Source organism: Lagenorhynchus albirostris, chromosome 15, assembly GCF_949774975.1.
Source record: "Lagenorhynchus albirostris chromosome 15, mLagAlb1.1, whole genome shotgun sequence".
NCBI lineage: Eukaryota > Metazoa > Chordata > Mammalia > Artiodactyla > Delphinidae > Lagenorhynchus > Lagenorhynchus albirostris.
The window spans coordinates 3911953-3930707 of record NC_083109.1 but is presented as its reverse complement, the minus strand read 5'-3'; the positions used below and the strand labels follow the sequence as shown (position 1 = coordinate 3930707).

The 18755-nt window shown below is 54.8% G+C and overlaps 1 protein-coding gene across 1 annotated transcript in view; it reads left to right on the top strand.

The window, feature by feature from the left end:
* The first annotated feature begins 1578 nt into the window (after positions 1-1578).
* PHACTR3 (phosphatase and actin regulator 3) overlaps positions 1579-18755 on the top strand; it is a 216503-nt gene continuing 199326 nt past the window's right edge. The window contains exon 1 of the mRNA XM_060123136.1: positions 1579-1712. Within this exon, the coding sequence (XP_059979119.1) occupies positions 1595-1712 (118 nt within the window). The 5' untranslated portion in view covers positions 1579-1594. The remainder of the gene's footprint in view (positions 1713-18755) is intronic.

Genomic DNA, 18755 nt, shown 5'->3' with positions numbered 1-18755 from the left:
GGAGGCTGGCTTTCTTCTCTGAGGGGACTGCTGCTAAGAGCCCAAAGCCCCAGGTGCAGTGAGGACCCACATTTCCCCACACCTCAGTGCTCCCCCTGCACCCCAGCCCTGCTTTAGGTGCTGGCCGGATACGAACAAGCAGCCCCAGGAAGGTCCCCAGCCCCTGCCCAGCTTCAGGACCCCTGGCAGGCTCCTCTGAGCCCCGGTTGTTTTCATCACCCACAGTAGGGCTGAGAGCAGCACCCTCTACCTGGGGTGGCTTGAGGGGCTGAGACAGGATCCTGCCCATCGGAGCTTCTCTGCACAGCAAGGCCGGGGCTGGGCGCACCCTCCCCCGGCGTCCCTGTGGCCCTGCCACCTGAGGGTCTGGCCCCCTTCTTAGCCCAGGCTGTGTGACACAGCTCCCCTTTCTGTGTCCTTTACTGGGCTTTCCTCTTCTTCATCGCCCGAGCCTTAGCCAGAGGTGTGGGAGTTGCCTCTCTTTCTCCCACACCACCATCTAGAAGGGTTAGAATTGCTCATTAGCCCCTTGGGGGGCACTTCTGTAAGTGGCAGCCCTAGGCGGTGTCACCTCCCTTGCCTTGCCTGGTCTCATCAACTCCATCAAGGAATCTGGGGGAGGCCTCCCTGGAAGGTGCCAGGCCCCCCTCTGCCTCTCTCCTCCCCGGCGAGGGGCTGAGGGCTGGGGGGGAGGGGGAAGGAGGGCTGGGCAGTGGGGAGGAGGCTGTGGTGGGCGGGGACAAAGCTCCGGAGTGCCCCACCCCCCATCCCACGGTGGCCTCCAGATCCCCGAGAGAGGAAGGGCCCTGGAAACCTCTGCCTGAAGCTGCTGGGGAGATTAGGCCCTGACCTCCGAGGGAGGCACCCTCAGGGTTTCCTCCCCGCCAGCGGGGAGCCGGAGGAAGCGGGATGTGGAATCCTTGTTTCCAGAGAGCGGCTGCGGTGGGAGTGGGCGGTTCAGAACCCAGGATTCAGCCCTCTCCCTCGGGGCGGGCAGCGTGCAGTTCAGGTATTTGAGACCCCGCCCCATCCCCACGCTGGCTCTCGCTCCCCTCTCTCGTGACGTCAAGCTCCTCTCGCGGGGCATGATGGGAGAATCCTAATGTTTTCCAACAGATGCTCCAAGAACAGCTTTCAGATTAAAGCAATCGCCAGAGCAAAGATTCTTTTTTCCTTTTTTTTCCCCCGGGGGGTGGGAGGTGGGGTGGGGGGAGGGAGCGCCCCCAGAAATTCTCGGGCATCACCCCCTGCCCCAAGCACGCAATAAACACTGACAAGAAAAAGTTTTTATTTCCTGGTTCAACTTTTTTTTTTTTTCCTGGAATATAGACTGAAGAATGGGAATAAACACGAATAAATAACAGAGCGAGGCCGCGCACGCCGGGATGCGCCGGGCTGCAGCCGCGAGGCTATTGTCTCACCGCCCTGAAGCCAGCCCCGGCCTCATCCTCCGGCTTCTTCCCTTTCCCTGTCCTTTTTTATTTTCCTTTTTAAAAAGCCGCCCCCTCCAGTCCCCTGGCCAGTGACCTTGGCCTCCTCGGATGCTCTGATTACACGCGGCTCCCACCAACTTGCCCCCACGCCGGCCGGGCCCATGGCCGCGTCCGAGGACGGGAGCGGCTGCCTCGTGTCGCGGGGCCGCTCGCAGAGTGACCCCAGCGTCCTCACCGACTCCTCGGCCACGTCCTCCGCGGACGCCGGGGAGAACCCAGGTAACGGGGTGGGCGGGGGAGGGCGGGGAGGGCCGGGGCAGGGGGCGCTGGGCGCCAAGTCCCGGGCGCTGCTGCGCGCCGGGGCTGCATTTGCGGAGCCGCGGCAGGACCCGGTCGCTCAGGCTCCCCATAAGGCGGCGGAGCCCTTTGTCCGGGGAGGAGCCGGTTCCCCGGGTAGAGCCCGGCACTACGCGTCTGCCCTCCTTGCGGGTTGGTGGGATCTGCTGGCCCCTCCGAGGGGCTTCCCTTCTTTGGGTGCTGACCAGCTGGGGGCCGGGAGTCAGACCTGTGGCCGCCTCTACCAGCGCCGGCTCCGAGCTCTGCTTCCCTCCCCCGCGGCCCCAGCTCCGGTGGCCCAGGAGGCCCGGCTGGGGCATTCCCCCGCCCGGGCAGGGCAGCGCTTATGCGGCCGCCGCGCAGAGGGGTTCCGCGGGGCGCCCAAGTCGGCGGGGCCTGGCGCACCTGGGCGCGCCCGCCCGCCTCCCGGGACAGGTGTGCTGGCAGAGCTGCCACTGGGAGATGAAGGGCATGCGTGCACCAGGACGGAGCCTGATTTCATTAAATTATATGGACTTCGTTCATTCCCCCACCCCGCGCGGCAGCGTCGATTGTTTAGGTGATAAATCCGGTCACAAAGGAGTCTATACGGCTTGATTGATTACTTTCCAAAGAGGAAGAAAGGCCTAATAAAGCAGGAGGGGGGTGGTGGGAGGTGGGCTGTGCGCCCCGTCACCATGGAGACGCAGGAAGCAAAGTGATCATTAAAACCTTTCTCCACCAGAAGGCAATTTTCACTTCACAGGGAGAAGTCTGAGCTTCTGAAATGTAGGGTTCAAAAAAAGAATCAAAGCTGGTGTTTTGGTATCACGCCACAGGACTCCATTCGAATCTTAGAGAAGCACCATCCTGTCACAGGTTCTGTTTTGACAATAAGTTGCTCTTACCTTCCTTTGAGGATTGTCCCTCTCTAAATTCACTGACCCCAGATGGGGACTTGATCACTCTAAATGGTGGGTATCAAACTCCAGATACTCCCTGGGGCTGGGGTGAACCGGCTTTGTGGGGAAGGATTCCTTCACTCCGCTGGAACACAGAGGAGCTTCACTATTTAACTGCAAAGAAAGACGGGTTAAAAGGCAGCTCTGTGGGCGCCAGGGCCCAATCTGAAATTTTAAACAATAAACCCATGCAAGGCTTGTAAGATTTCTTTGTTAGGACTGTTGACACTGTCATTTGGTCAAACTAAGGTACCCACCGGAGGAGATCCCTGGCCCTTTTTTTATATCTGGGAGGGCAAGTTAATTTCCTTAGAGTTTCAAGCAGAGGTAGCTCTGCGCAGACCCTTAAGGCTTTAATTAATCCATTTATTAGAAATCTGGGATTAAGCCCTCAGCACTCCATGGTGGATTGGTTTTCTCTGTGTTGGAGATGCACATCCATGATTGTTCCAATTATGGAAGTTGAGTGGCTCGTCATGAGAAAATCCTTTTCAGCTCCTTTTGTCTCCCTGGCAGTAAAAGGAAGCAAACTTGAAACAGGAATTATGGAGGATTTCGCTTTTTGGCTGTCTGTGAGTTGATGCCTCCGTGGGTGGGAACAGAGGGCTTGACAGGTGTCTTGTGCGGGTCCGCCTGGGAGAGAGGTGGAAGGGCTTGGATGTCCGTGATTAAGTGATACCACGGGAGGCTGAAAGCCCGAGTTCGTCTCTGGTTCAGATGCTCAAAATGGGACCCAGCGAGCAGACGCCTGAGGTAAAAAAGTCTCTAGTAGGTATAATTCTGTGAGTGGTAGAACCTTACTAAAAAGCAAAAATCGGTGAAGTATTTAAGGATTGTGTTCAGCACAGGAGTTCACGGTAGAAAGAGATTCCGAATCTTCACGTTGGAAGCGACCTGGGAGCTTGGAGTGGGAAGGGTGGATCAGGGAGCATTATCTACACCTGCTTTGCTTGGTCGGCTTGGCATGTGCTTGCATGCCTCTTTTGATGGGGGACTCACTTCTTTTCGATGCAGTGCATGCTTCTCTTTGGGCAGACCGATTTGAAAAGTCTTTTTCAAACGGTTTGGGAAGGTCTGCTACCAGTCAGTTCTGATGTGATCTTCTCATGATGCACGTTACCTGGGTTTTCAGAGAGTCTGGTGTTGTGACTTAGTTATCGCGCCCACCTGAGTCACTTCCTCACTAGGTTGAAGAGTCCCAGCCCTTCGCCTCCCTTGCCCTGTGGGACCTCTCCCATTTGTCCGCCTGCTGCTCTAAAGAGCTGCTTCTGAAATGTGAAGCTCACAAGCCAGCTGTGGAATAACCCGGTGCAAAGTCAGATAGAAGTGTCACCTCCTTCCATCTACATTCTATGATTTTATAAAAACAGCCCAAGGTTGCATTTAGCTTTTCCCCCTCCAAAATGCATCCTTAACGCATCAATATTCTCACCACAAAAACTAAGAACAGGGCTTCCCTGGTGGCACAGTGGTTGAGAGTCCGCCTGCCGATGCAGGGGACACGGGTTCGTACCCCGGTCCGGGAGGATCCCACATGCCGCGGAGCGGCTGGGCCCGTGAGCCATGGCCGCTGAGCCTGCGCGTCCGGAGCCTGTGCTCCGCAGCGGGAGAGGCCACAGCAGAGAGAGGCCCGCGTGCCGCAAAAAAAAAACACAAAAAACTCAGAACATTATGGGAAAGGTAAGCAATGACCCCCCTTTCTGTCACTCTCCAGAGGTTATCTCTGTGACGAGTTCGGTGGAGCATCTGGACCTTTTCCTACGTGTTTATATCTACAGGTTCTTGGGGAAAGGCATTTAAAAGAACTCAAGTGGTAACACACTGTATGGGGGTCTTCCATTTGGGTTTCTACTCAACACTGGGTCTCAGAGATCTCCCTTTCTTAATAACCACATAGTGTCCCAGGGAATATATTTTTCTCAGTTGAGCTATTAGATATTTGTGTCTCCAATTTTTAACTGTTACAAGCAGCACAGCAGCGGTCATCCAGGCAAAGCCTTCTTGTGCTCCTTTGTGAATTTCCTCTAGGGTATATCTGGGTCACAGGAGACTCACATTTAAAATTTTTCTGATACTGCGTCCTCCTGGAAAATGGACCACTGATGCTCCTTCAGAATCTGAGAGCACCCTTTCTCCAAAGGCTTGCCAGCACCTGAGGTCATCAATCTGGTTTTCTCTCACACGAAGGGTGACAGGGCGTCTCTCGTGTTTATTTGTGGCTCTTTGACTGCTGGTGAGCGTGAACATCTTTTTGTGGCCTTATTAGTGCGTTAAATCTCTCAGCGGCCAGGGGCTGCGTGGCAGGGATGAAAGAGTTTCCCAGAGGGTCGCCCTAACGCTCTCTCCACACCGTTACTCCATTCACGATTCTTTTGGCAGCGTTACAGGGTTTTTCACTGCAAATCCTTACTCTGTACCCACAAGCATGGTTAAGATTTTCCCCAAAACTTAAAATTTAAAAAAGGCAACTCAGGGCTTCCCTGGTGGCGCAGTGGTTGAGAGTCCGTCTGCTGATGCAGGGGACGCGGGTTCGTGCCCCGGTCCGGGAAGATCCCACATGCTGCGGAGCGTCTGGGCCCGTGAGCCATGGCCGCTGAGCCTGCGCGTCCGGAACCTGTGCTCCGCAACGGGAGAGGCCACGACAGTGAGAGGCCCACGTACCGCAAAAAAAAAAAAAAGACAACTTGGCATCCCATCACCTTGCCTCCCTCTGAGGGGTTCATACTCGTGAGGAGAAGTTTTGCTTTTCCTTGTTCCATTAGCTCTCAGGCCATGGGATGGGCTCTGCCCTGGCGTTGGTCCCGTGTGGACCTCCTTCTGGTCCGAACCCGCGTCACCTCCTCACCTTGTCCCTTCACTGCTCTCGCCCGCTCATCCCCCACTTCCTGACACCCTCTCCTCCCCGGGTTTTCCCTGCATCCCGCGGCACGTCTTCCCAGCGCATCGCATGGGGGTTCCCACAGGGCCTTCTTCCTCCACTCTCAGCTCTCTCCCTGGTTCCCAGATGCCAGGACCAGAGACTGAGCCGAGTCACCCTGGACAGCTGTTTAGAATGTTTCCATGGGGACCTGCAATTTGTCTTTTTGAAGATTCTGCTGTGCAGCCAGGTGGGGGACGCTTTGATCTAGAGCGGGTTTCTCAACCTCAGCACAGTTGCCATTGGTACTGGGGTCCTCCTCTGCTCTGGGGGCCCCCCTGTGCTTTGTAGGATGTTTAGTAGCCTCCCTGACATCTGTCCACTAGACAGCAGTAGCACCCCGGTGCCTGGTTGTGACCATCGAAAAATGTCCTCAGACGTTGCCAAATGTCCCCTGGGGGCAAAATCTCCCTGGAGAACTGCTGATGGAGCTCCTTCATTGTCAAACCCTAGCAGTGTATCAGGATCGCCTGGAAGGGTCGTTAACCGCCCCCCCCACCCCCCCGCCGCCCCGGTGTTTCCAGTTCCGCCTGTGTGGTGGGGGCCGGTGATGTGCATTTCTAACACGTGCCCAGGTGATGCTGAGGCTTCGGGTCAGGTGAGCGCACCTGGGGACCCATTGAGCCTAGTCCTTTGCCACGGTCTCAGTCTGTGCTGACAAGTTCCGTGTGTGTGTGTGTGTGTGTGTGTGTGTCTGCGTGTGTCTGCGTGTGTGTCCGTGTGGGACCTGCCTTGACCTGTCTGGCTCCTGAGCTCCAGACGTCTGGGTCCTGCTGACCTCTGCTTGCCCAGGTCTCGGGCCGATCTTACCTCCTCAGAGGGTCCTCTTTGTTCACCTGATGAGACGAAGTAGCTACCCTGCCCCCACCGCCCAGATCCCCTTCCTCCGTCCCGATTTGCTCATGATCACCACCTGGGACTCTGGGCTCACTCTCGGTGGGCCGGGCTCCCTAGGCCAGGAGCACAGCACAGACTTCGCCCACAGGAGGCCTCGGTAAGCATCTGTGGAACCAGGCACAGTGTCTTAGTGGACGAGGCCTGGGGCTGCCCAGATGGCTGGCCAGGGCCTCCGTGGATAAGCAGCTCAGTGGCAGCCTGAGAGTGGCTGGCAGGTCAGTGTGGAGGAGGCTGGGACCACATCTTTCTGCAGGGACAGATCCACCTCTGCTCATGGCCGGGAGAGGGAGAAGCCTCTCAGAGCATCCACTCCCCTCCTGAGCTGCAGACAGACTCACAGACACATCCGCACCCCAGACTCCAGGCTCCGGCATCCCTTTGCCTGAACCTTTTATTGGTGCCCCAGCGCGGGGTGGGGATGAGGGGGTCGCGGCCTGCTTTCTCCACGGCGTGGTTCTCCCCGGCTTCGTTCCTTGCACGTTCCCTTGCTCCGGAGTCCTGAGTTTTGGGGATCTCACTCTTGCAGAGTGTCTCCATGGCTTAATTAGCAGTAGAACTATGCAGTAATTACCTTGTCAGCTTCTTCTTGGGGGTTATTAAAAATAAAAGCTGCATGCTTAAAGAAGTATGGGGTTTAGAAAACTTAGAATTCTTTCTGCTTATGAAAGTAGGAGGCTTTTGAAACTTCTCTTCCTCAACCCTCCTCACCCTATTGCGACACAGAAGGCAGTGACAAGGGACAGCTTCATCCCTGGGACCTTCCCAGGTGCCAGGTGTGGCTGTTCAGCAGAAGGCCAGCCACAGGCAGAGCCCAGGGTCTCCCTCCCGCCCCACCCCATCCCTCTCGGTCACTTCAGCCACCTTCCTTCTCCTCACTGGTCGCTCTTTGAAATGATCTCACTTATTTGACCAACTAACTTATTCTCTGTCTCTCCTGCCACATAGCACCCAATACAGTAGCCACTAGCTCCTTATGGCAATTTAAATCTAAATGAAATAAATTAACCTTAACATTTTCTTTCCTCAGTCGCACTGGTCACATTTCAAGCACTCAGTTGCCACGTGTGGCTGGCGGCAGCCATGTTGGATCGTGTGGATCTAAAACACTCCATCCTTGGCGGCTCTGTCAGACAGCACTAGTCGGTGGAACACCCTGAGGGTCCTCTCGGCTGTGCTGCCCTTGGCTGTCCCCCCGGGGATGTTTGTTGACTGAATGGATAAGTCGAAGTGTAATTGATGTGGTCACAGAGCTCTTCTGCTGGAGCCCGTTGGTTGATCATCTCACGCCCTTAAGGGGAGGACACCCAAGCAGGAGTCATTTCTTATCCACACAGGATTAATTTATTTCAATGCATTGAGCTCCTCCAGAGAACCTAAAATGTGCCATGGTTGGCCCTGGCTGGATGGGTCTCTTTGACAAAGAGAACGATGACAACCGAAGAGATTCTTTGCCTGGAATTGGATGAAGGGGTCCCAGGCCTGGCTCTGCCACGTACATGCTGTGTGACCTTGGGCAAGTCATTTCACCTCCTCTGAACCTCCATTTCCTGTCTGTAACGTGGTGGTAGAGAATGTCCATAACTCCGGGTGGGGGAGGATTACTCAGCTGTTGTCTGTAACAGATGCTAGTCATTGGTTTCACAGCTGTGAAGAGGCAAGGCTCTCCTAGGACATCCCCTAATCGCCTTGAGATAATTCCGTCTTCTGTGAATAATGTCGGAAGGGTGCAGACCCTGTGATGAAGACGTGGAGACAGCCTGTGGGTTGATCTGCAGCCCCTCCTCTAACTGGCTCTGTGTCAGGGCCAAGCTGGTCAACCTCTCTGGGCTTCGTTTCCTCCACCTGTGAAATGTGAGTTAGCGCTGCGTGGACCTGGCCGTGGTCCCTGCGAGGACTCGGGGACCCACGCCCCTCGCTGTCTCAGAACAGTGAGACCACAGGGTCCGTCCTCAGGAAGCAGTGATGAGAAGAAGGGGGGGGTCCGGTTCCGATTCTGATTCTGGTCTACCCAGAGGGCAGCAGCAGCAGCGTGCCGTGTGGACATGTTGGTTCTAACAGTCTTCCCACCAGCCCGGGGCTCCTGACCTCACCTGCCCTTTCCCACACTGACCCTTTTCTACTCCCCGCAGCCTCCCGCCCTGCCCGGCCCCAGGTCTGTCCAGCCATCCTCATATGCTGCCCCCCGGCCCCCTTCCTGCCTCCCCCGCTGCCCCGACTGCAGGCCTACTGGAGTCTCCCCACCTTCTTTAAGTTATTGACTTTGGTTCTCTAATTATGGGGTAGCACATTGGTGGTCTTGAAGTCAGATTTGAATGTATATATATATATATATATATTTTGATTGTTTTATAAATTTGGTGACCTCTTAGGGAAAGGTACCTGTGTTGAAGGACACAGGTGACTCATTTTAACACTAGGCCTGGGAGTGGCCAGACCACCTGCAGGAGGCTGTGGGTGTGGAGGATGGGAATGTTCCAGGCCCCTCACCCATGCTTCCATCAGAGCATCATGTATGGGGTGGATGTCAAATGTCACAGGAATTGAGGCGAAAGGAAAACGTTTGAATATCAACAATGTATATCAGAGGGTTTGAGACCTACCATTATTGAATTTGAGAGCTGGGATCTATTCCATGTCCTATAAAATGGTTTAACCCAGGCCCCCAACTGCAGTGTCCACAGGGGCTGGTACCCCCGAAAACGGCCGAGTCAGGGAGTGGGATTTTGCACAGAACTGTTATCACCAGGCAGGAATGTGGTCCCAGGGGGACCCGAGCATCCTATTTTAAGAGACATGCTGGAAATCCCGATTTTTATGTGAAATGTGGTTTTTAAATATTAGCAAGTTTGTCAGTTAGGGATTGGTTTGGCTTCATGTAATAGAAAACCTAAGCGGTACTGGTTACAATAAGAGACGGGGCATTTTACTTTCACCGGAAGTGCGGGCAGCACACCGGCCTCCCTGTCTCAGGGCCAAGGCTCTGCGATTTCCTTGCTGCCTCCTGGGGACAAGAGGGTTGCTGTAGCTCCAGCAACACGTACGCTTTCTAGGCAGGAAGGAGGGGATGGTGACGGGTGGAGGCGTGTCCAGCTGCTTGGTCCTGACCTGGCTTTCCTGGGAGCCCCGCCCAGTGACATCCGCTTACACCTCCTTGGCCAGAAGGGTGTCAAACAGCCACTCCCACCTGCAGCGCCTGGGAAATGGGACGTTTGTTTGTTTTTTAAATTGACTATATTTATTGCAGTATAGTTGTTTTACGACGTTGTGTTAGTTTCTGCTGTACGGCAAAGTGAAGCAGCTATATGTACACACCCATCCCCTCTGTTTGGGATTTCCTTCTCATTTAGGTCACCACAGAGCATTGAGTAGAGTTTCCTGTGCTATACAGTAGGTTCTCATTAGTTATCTATTGTATACATAGTATCGATCGTGAATATATGTCAGTCCCAGTCTCCCAATTCATCACCCCCCTTCCCCCTTGGTATCCATACGTTTGTTCTCTACGTATGTGTCTGTATTTCTGCTTTGTAAATAAGATCGCCTATACCAGTTTTTTCAGATTCCATATATATGCGTTAATATACAATTTTTTTTTTCTATTTCTGATTTCCTTCACTCTGCATGACAGTCTCTAGGTTCATACATGTCTCTACAAATGACCCAATTTGTTTGTTTGGTTTTTTTGGGTTGTTTGTTTTGGGTATGTTCACGGCTACCCCTAACAAGAGCAGGTTCAGAACATGTGAAGAATGAGAGTGACTGCCAGGTGGTCACCTACTGTCCTCCTCACTTAAAAACAAAGCACGTGACCTGAGCCCAGCATATCTGGGGCTACATGTGGCCGGTAGGCCACCCTTGGAAAGCTCACACAGAATCTCAGGGGAAGCTGAAGCACTTTTTTTTTTTTTTTTTTTTTTTTGCGGTACGCGGGCCTCTCACTGCTGTGGCCTCTCCCGCTGCAGAGCACAGGCTCCGGACGCGCAGGCTCAGCGGCCATGGCTCACGGGCCCAGCCGCTCCGCGGTACGTGGGATCTTCCCGGACCGGGGCACGAACCCGTGTCCCCTGCATCGGCAGGCGGACTCTCAACCACTGCGCCACCAGGGAAGCCCCTGAGGCACTTTTTATACTTACGATATTTCTTTACCAAGAAATTAAAGGTTGGCCTGAGATGTGTGACTCAAGCCTGAACATTATGTCCATCCAAATTTTATTTAATAATATTAATCCAGGGAACAAGACTGACCCTCACGTAGCTGACAGTCTGGCAAATCATCAGTGGCTGGAGTGAAAATGTGCTTGTTGTCACCTCTGTGTTACACATGGGGCTTCTTACTTTTATTTAATCTTCCTCCAAACACTTGAGGTAGGGTCAGAGGGTGAGAGGGCCGTGGGCACATGTGTATGAAGAGCAGTTTGAATCTAGGTGAGTTTAATGCCTGGCCCACTCGGTATGCCCCGCCCACCCTGCATGCCCCACCCACCCTGCCCCGCCCACCCTGCATGCTCCACCCACCCTGCATGCCCTTTACTGGCTTAATTCTGCATCTTACAGGAAGGCCTTCTGTGCTTTAGATGAAACAGATCCCTGTGTTTATCCCATTCCTGGTTCAAGCAACCTATCCCGTAGATGCATGCACATCTGTAGTCACACAAACACACAGACGCAAGCAGATGTACTCTTCATTTTCCCAGTTCATTTCACTAGCATGGCCACTAGGACAAGATTTATTTATCGAAGGTCAGGCAAGGTGATGGCGGAGGACCAGCTGTGGGCAGAGTTGTGGAAGGTCCTGTCTTTAATGGGCTGGGGCGAGTCATTTGGGTGTGTCTCTTGGCAACACACCTTATCTCGTGGCCGTGACACAAGTAGACTTTGACATCGATTAGTCAGCAGTCAGAAAATGGGTTTGCCAAGACCTGAGTGGAAGGTGGGAGCTGTGGCTCTGGACTTAATAAATATGTTTATTGCACACTGTTGTGCAGCTGTTTTTGTTAAAGTTGCTGGGTTGGTCTTAATACTGTTACTCATGAGCAGTATTGTCATTACTTCATTTTTTGGTCCCATTACTTCTTGGAAGTTTGCATCCATGTGCAGCAGAATTTTTGCCTTGCTGTAATCAGTAGCTCAGGGGATTTAAATAGTCAGGAAAATCTGCCAAAAATGATCTTTCTGCTTCCCTTTGGCAGGAAAACATTGTCTTGGGCAACGTGAATTGTGGGGTGACTGTGTTTCTGCAGTCACGAGTCAAGTCATTGCTGACCTTGGCTCATTTGTCAGCAGGGTCTTTTGTGCAGAACTCCCCAGAGCTCGCCAGCCTCAGGGCTGGCCCAGCCTGAGCATTGCTCTGTGGGGTCCCCTTGGCCTTGCCCCACCTGCTCTATTTCCCTGTTATCCTCCAGGTGACCAGGGTTACACTCTCCATAGAGAGTGGTGGAATATGGTCCTCCTTCAAGTCACATTTGTTTGCAAACAAAAGAAGATGGGCTTAAAATATTAATAAAGTAGCTGTGGTCATCCGTTGAGGAGACACAGGTATGGCAAAAGTCACTAAGGTGGGATGGGTTTCGGTGAAGTGGGGCATGGTTTTATCATCTTGTACGTTATCATCCATTCCTACATGTTTACCTGCTGACGTAGGAAGTGCTGCTGTGTGCAGGGGGCATGGTGTGTGGGTGATGTGAAGAAGTATTGCCCCTCCTGGAAGCTCACCCTCTGGCTAGGGGCATACCGTCTTGACTTGTAAAATGACAGGACATGTATGTAATAAGTACCAGACCTCCCACGTTTGCCCCCTTCTGTGTGGCATCCACTTGGTCCTCTGCTGGAGCCTCCAGGCCTCCATGCTGCAGTGCTGGGCGCTCTCCCCTCTGCTGTCTGCGGCTGGGCAGGGTCTGCAGTCTAGGCTGGGCAGCTCTTCTCCGCGCGCAGCTCATCCTCCTTAGACCCAGCGATGTTGTCTCATGGCAGTGGGGGACAGGCGCGGAGTCCCTTAGCGTCCGGGGCTCTCACTTCAGTCTAGTTCTGTTAGAGTGGGCACATGGCCGGTTTAAGTTCAAGGGGAGGGAATACAGCCTACCCCTTGGTGGGAGGGGCTTGGTCACATTCACGTTGGACTCTCCTGCTGCCTCTACCATGGTGGGGCCTTGGCCTTGCGGGGGGGGGCAACAGACAAGGTCTTGAGGGGAGCTGGCAGGTGCATGGACTCTTCGGCGTCCCCTGGTTTGCAGAACTTGGACAGCTCCACCTGACATCTCTGAACCTTGGTTTCCCCCGACGTAAAATGTCCCTGCCTGAGGGGTGGTGGTGAGGATTTGACGGGTTGGTTCCTGTGAAGCTTTTAGCACGGCGCCTGGAGCGCAGGGAGGCCCTGTCGCCATGAGCCGGGGTTCGCCCCCGCCTGTCGTCATGGACGCGCTTCCACCAAGGTCCTCTTGGAGGCCTCTGGACATTCTGGCTGATGACGGTGGGAAGCCCTGATTCTGGGCAGTTTTGAGACATCCATGGCTCCTACTGGTGCCTCGAGATCTTGAAAGAAGGGTCCCTCCTGGCCTGAGGTCACCACTGCTGGGAGAAATCAGGCAGCCCTGTAGGACTCTCCCATCCTCCCCCCTGCACGGCCCTGGAGCTGGTTCCAGGGGTCGCCGGTGTGCACTGGGGGCTCCTCCGGGGGCACTGTGCCCGGCTTCCTAGTCGGGGAGCCGGTCCGGGGGAGCCAGGATGCAGAGGTTGTATACCTGGCCCAACTGAAAGGTCAAGGTCAAAGACTGAGTCACACTCCAGCTGGGACGTGAGGCTGCGATGCTCTGAGCTGACCGTAGTCCCGGGGCTCCTTGAGGTCGGCTTGGGGCTCAGGAAGGAGGACACGTGGACGGTGGAGCCAGCCGCCGCCTGCGCCTCAACTTCTGTTCTTTCTTCTCCTAATTCTTGCGGCTAGTTCCTCTGCCTTAATGGGAAATAATGCGAGATTTAGGGATAATTGATTATTTTATCTCGTCTTTTCAGTGGGAAGGGTGAGTAACGGGGGACATTTAATAACACACAACATGGAACAAGCCAAGTGCTGCTTCCTGCTTGCGTTCTCCTGGGCAGGTGCTCTGGGTCGGGGGTGCGGGGACCGCATCCCGTTTGTCTCCCCCCCGGAATCTCATGGAAGTTGTCTTTTCCTTAAGATCCTTATTGCAAACAGCATTGACATTTTAATGTAATTATTTTCTTCTAATATTTTTCCAGCTCTTTCCGTCTTCTGGGAAATGTATTTGTTTCTTTTTACTTTATAAAAATATGTCTTGTCCACTGTTCTGTCTTCAGCTCCAAAACAGAGTCTTGCTTATAGTAGGTGCACAGGAAACATTAGTTTTATCGTAAGTACATGGTAGTGATACCAAGCAGCCCTTGTTCCTATTCCTGTTCCGTAAGGAAGAGTAAAATCGAGAGGAAAAAACCCCCCAAACAAGCAACAACAGCAAAGCATCAGGTTAAATGGTCTTGCCCTGTTGGAAATTCCTGGAGCAGGTCAACAGGCAGAGAGGGTGGTAGCTCAGAGGACAACTTATCAGTAATACTCATGGCTAAAAATAAGCCTACAACTTTGTTAATAATTGGTCTCTGTCTTTTTTTGTTTGTTTGTTTGTTTGTTTGTTTGTTTTTTGCCGTATGCCGGCCTCTCACTGTTGTGGCCTCTGCCACTGCAGAGCAGAGGCTCCGGACGTGCAGGCTCAGTGGCCATGGCTCACGGGCCCAGCCGCACCGCGGCACGTGGGATCTTCCCGGACCGGGGCACGAACCCGTGTCCCCTGCATCGGCAGGCAGACTCTCAACCGCTGCGCCACAAGGGAAGCCCTCTGTATGGTTTTTTAAATTAACTAATAACACTTTATTCCAGGAGGATATTAGCACAGAGCAGCTGTTTGCTCATAGGAAATGGAAATTCCAGTCACTGGGGTTTTCTCTGTTTGGTTGCATCTTGCTTGGTGAGCTCTTTGACTGGGAGGCTGTGGGAGCCCATTCACACTGCCCAGGGCGACATCCCAGGAGCCAGTGCTGGCTGGCGGGGGCGCGTGCGAGCCTGGGAGAGTCGCACAAAGATGGAGGCCGGTACCTGCAGCTCACTGCGTGTGAGCTCCTCCTTCCCTCCCCCCCTCCTTTCTCTTTCCCACCCAGCAAATCGGGTGCCTTCTATTGGGCCAGGCATGATGCCAGGCGAGGGGCTGCCGCGGAGAGCAGAGATGTGGCCCACACTGAGGGGTCTAGTGGGGATGGGCTCAGATGCCAGTCGGGGGGGAAGGGGTAAGAGCTGCTCTGGGGCTGGCAGGCTGGGGGAGCTGAGGGAAGGTGTCCAGGGGCAGTGAGTTGAGACCCAGAAGGTGGTTGGAGTGAACCAGGCCGAGTGGGAAGGAAAGGTGTGCTGGGCAGAGAGAACGGCCGTGCAAAGGCCAAGAGGCAGGAGGGAGCTTGGGGGGTTCGCGGGCTGAAGTCAGCCAGTGGCTGGAGGAGGGTGAGGGTGGCGGCATGAGTCATGGCACGCGTGTGTGCACGCGTGCGTGTGCCCTGCTGTAACTTATCCCCATTTATAGAAGCCACAGGCAGTCATGGGCATGGTTAGGGCCACGACGCGGCCCTCGTCGCTCCTGCAGACAGCTGGAGCCGTTGTGCCTGGGTGCCTCGGAGCTGGCCTTGTGGTCAGGCTAGAACCCCGGCCCTGCCAACTGCACCTGGCTGACCTCAGCAAGTCCCTCTCTCAGGCGGCGCCTCAGTTTCCTCGTCTGTAGAATGGGGGCAGTGATGGTTCCTAACTCCTGCGGTGGTTGTGAGGCTGGGTAAAGTATGTGACCCCAGCCCAGTGCCTGCGCTGAATGTAAGTTAACTGTCACCCGCCTTCGGGCGCCTGTCCCGTGAATGTCGCCAGTAGAGCAGAAAGCTCGGCCCCGGGGAACAACACCCTCTTCCTGGTTCGCGCTGGGCAGTGAGTCTGCTGAGGCCGCCTTGTCCTGCCTGTAGAGGGTGGTGCTCCGTGGTTGCTGGGAGACCTCAACCCGGTGCAGTTAACCATCTGGCCGCACACAGGAGGGTGTCTCGTGTTTCTAGCCCCTCTAGCTCCAGGACGAGCAGGGGTCAGAGATGTCCCGTGAGCTGAGTTGGGTGCCGGTCCCACAGGGAGGAGGGTGGCCATGCAGCTAGAGCCATCTCCGGCCAGGCTCTGGTTATTCCTGGCACCCCGGAGATGCACGTCTGTCCTGAAAGCCTTGAACTGCCATCTGAAGAAGTCCGAGCTTATCCTGTTGGAGGCGAACACTTGGGCTAACATGTTGCCCCGTTGTTAAATTTATTTCGAGGAGGGCTTCTAACACGACAGCAGCTTTGACCAAAAGAAATCTTCAGCAAACACCCAGAACCGTGTAGCCACGTGAGGTGTAGCCTTCAAAAGTGACCGCCCCCTTGGAAATATTGGCAGGGAAAGGAAAAGAAACGCTTTTCATGGGAGGTGGCGGACATCATTCTTTTTACAAACAGGTTTCTGGAGACGGGAAGAGTGGTATGTGCGCATGTCTTGTGGAGAAGCGTCCGTGATGGCCGGAGACGGGCGGAGCAGCGTTGGGAGGTTGGCTTGGTGTCGTCAGGCCCGGGCTGGGGTCTGTTACTTGTCAGCTGTCGGTTCCCCTTCTTTGGGCCTCAGTTTCCTCCTCTGTCTAATGGGAGCACTGTGATCATCTCCGCACCACGCGGTCACGGGCAGGATGAACTGACACAGTCTGGCAAGTGCGCGTTCAGTGAGCGCTGTCCTTATCGTTCCTGCAGACCGACCCCCTCTTCCTAGAGGCACCGCCGATGTTTCTTGTTTCTGAGATGCTCTCAGAACGTGTCTGTGCATTATATTCCTCCTCTTGTTTTTAATCACAGAAGGGAGTGTGCTCTCCCCACCCCCTCCCCCCAGCCCTGTTCTCTACTTTGCTTTTTCCTCTTAAAACTGTATCTTGGAGATATAGATATGAACTTTGAAAACGTAGGGGCGAACCACCTGAAGCGTGATGAGGGCAGAGGATGCGGGTCATGACCGTTCCAGGCAGAGGGAGCAGCAGGTGTGGTGGTCCCGGGCGGGAGGGGGCGTTGTGTTTGAGCGTGGGCCGCACGGCCGGGGGTCGGGGGGGAGATGGCAGGGCCCAGCCCGTGCAGAGTGCTGGCGACCCCGCTGAGGCTTTGGGTCTTTATCCTGGGAGCAATGTGGAGCCTTTGAAGGTTGTATGAGAGGGTGACCAATGGATTTGGGACTGGGAAACGTCGCCTGGCTGCTGCCTTGGGGGCACGTGGGTTGCATGCGCACGTGTGTGTGTGCGTGTGTGTGTGTGTGTGTGTGTGTGTGTGTGGTGCAGCTCCCTGAGAGAGAAGATGGGCCAGAGTCTGGAAGAGGTAACGGAGAGAAGTAGATGGAGGTGGGGTTCACAGGACACACGTTGCGGGTGCAGGCAGGGGCGGGGGAGGGAGTGAGTGAGGACGACACCAGGTGTGTGGCTTGTGCCCCTTGATGGGGGAGATTGGAGGAGGACCAGTTTGAGGGGAGGGGGAGAATTCAGTCAGAAGAGACAGTCAAAGGCAGATGCTCAGGAGGAACTGGATAGAAAAGGCTGTACTTGGACTGGAGAGAAATAAACCACATGGACATACAACTAGAGGCTTGTATGTCAATGGGATTTGTGAGTCTCCCTGCACAGCCAGGCTCCTGGGACTTTGGGGGTGACTTTAAATGTCCCCCAGACTCTTCCCTGTCCGGCCTTACCCTGGGAGACCCCACCCAGCCAGCCAGCCGTCTGTCCACCCGCCCGCAGTGCAGGCAAGTGAGTTCCCTGTCCCCGTGGAGCGAGGCTCAGTGACCTGTGCTGGGCACACGGATGGTTTATGTCGAAGTCAGAGCTTGAGCTCTGGGGGTCGGTGGGGGGTGGGCGCTGCTAGGTTAACCTGCTATAGGCAGGTTAGGTTGTGTGGCTTCCAGTCCTGACTCTGTGTGACCTCAGGCGAGTCACTTGCCCACTCTGTGCCCTCCACCTCCTGTAAAAAGGGGATTATGCTATTCAAGTTGTTTCTACAGCCGGCCTCACTCATTCCCTCAGACCCCACCGCCCTTGTGCATGTGACTTTGTCAGTCCTCCCATCAGGCAGGGAGGCTGCCCCCTTGCAACCTTGTACTTGCTCTGAACAGAGCACAGCAGGAGTGACGCAGCGTGACTCCTGGCCCAGAGCTTGGGCGCCTGGCAGTCTCTGTTCAGTCCTCTCACCTGCCGTGTGAAGCAGTTTGGACCATCCTGCTGGGGAGAACTGGGCGCCCCGGCCGACAGCTCTTGAGAGCAGAGCCGTCCAGGGTGTTTGCAGCCTGGCCAGACTCCCAGCTGAGGAGTGAGCCTGGCCCTCACCACGTCCAGCAGAGGGGCCCTGCCCAAGCCCAGCCCACAGCAAGTGGACAGTGAAATGGTTATTATTTGGGGCCCCTGAGTTGTGGGTAGTGCGTTACGTCTCATAGATAACTGATAACCCACTCCAACTAGAGCGTTTGAGGAGCCCGGGGCTACTTCTTGCCCTGAGTTACACTGTGGTCCTTTGTGCTGAGCTGCTGGGCAGGTGCTGACTTTTAAATGAGGTTTCTCTGTTTGTTTCTGGCGGACTCTGGCTCTGCGTTGAATTTGGAGGGGGTGCCCGTTACATCTGTGACCGTGTGCACCTGCCTTGTGGTGGCAGCTTTGGAGGTTTCTTTCCTGAGAGCCAGTAAGTGGGAGATCTCGGTGCTTGTGTTGTGCTGGGGCAGGCCGGCCCACCAAGGGCACCAGGGCTGGACCTGGTCTGTTCAACCCAGGAGTCGTGAGCCAGGAGTGGTCTTCACAACCCCTGTGGGGAGTTGAAAAAATGAAATCAGTCTGAACTTTCTCCCTGGAATTCGCGATTGCTGGGTGTTAACAGGTATTTCTTGGCCGCCTACTTTATGCCTGTCATTGTTTTGGGGGCTGGGAATTTAGCAGTAAAGACTGTGGTGTCCCTGCCTTCAAAGAGTCAGTAGTCTCCTGGGGCAAGGGAAGCAGAGAAAGAAATAGATGTGTGATGTGATGCCAGGTAGTTTTCAATGCCTACAGCCAGGCTGGCGGAAGGGGAGTGGTAGGGAGGGGTCAGAGGGCCTCTGAGCAAGGGCATCTGCAGAGAGACGAGGCAGAAGTGAGGGAATTAGTCCTGTAAATACCTTGGAGAATA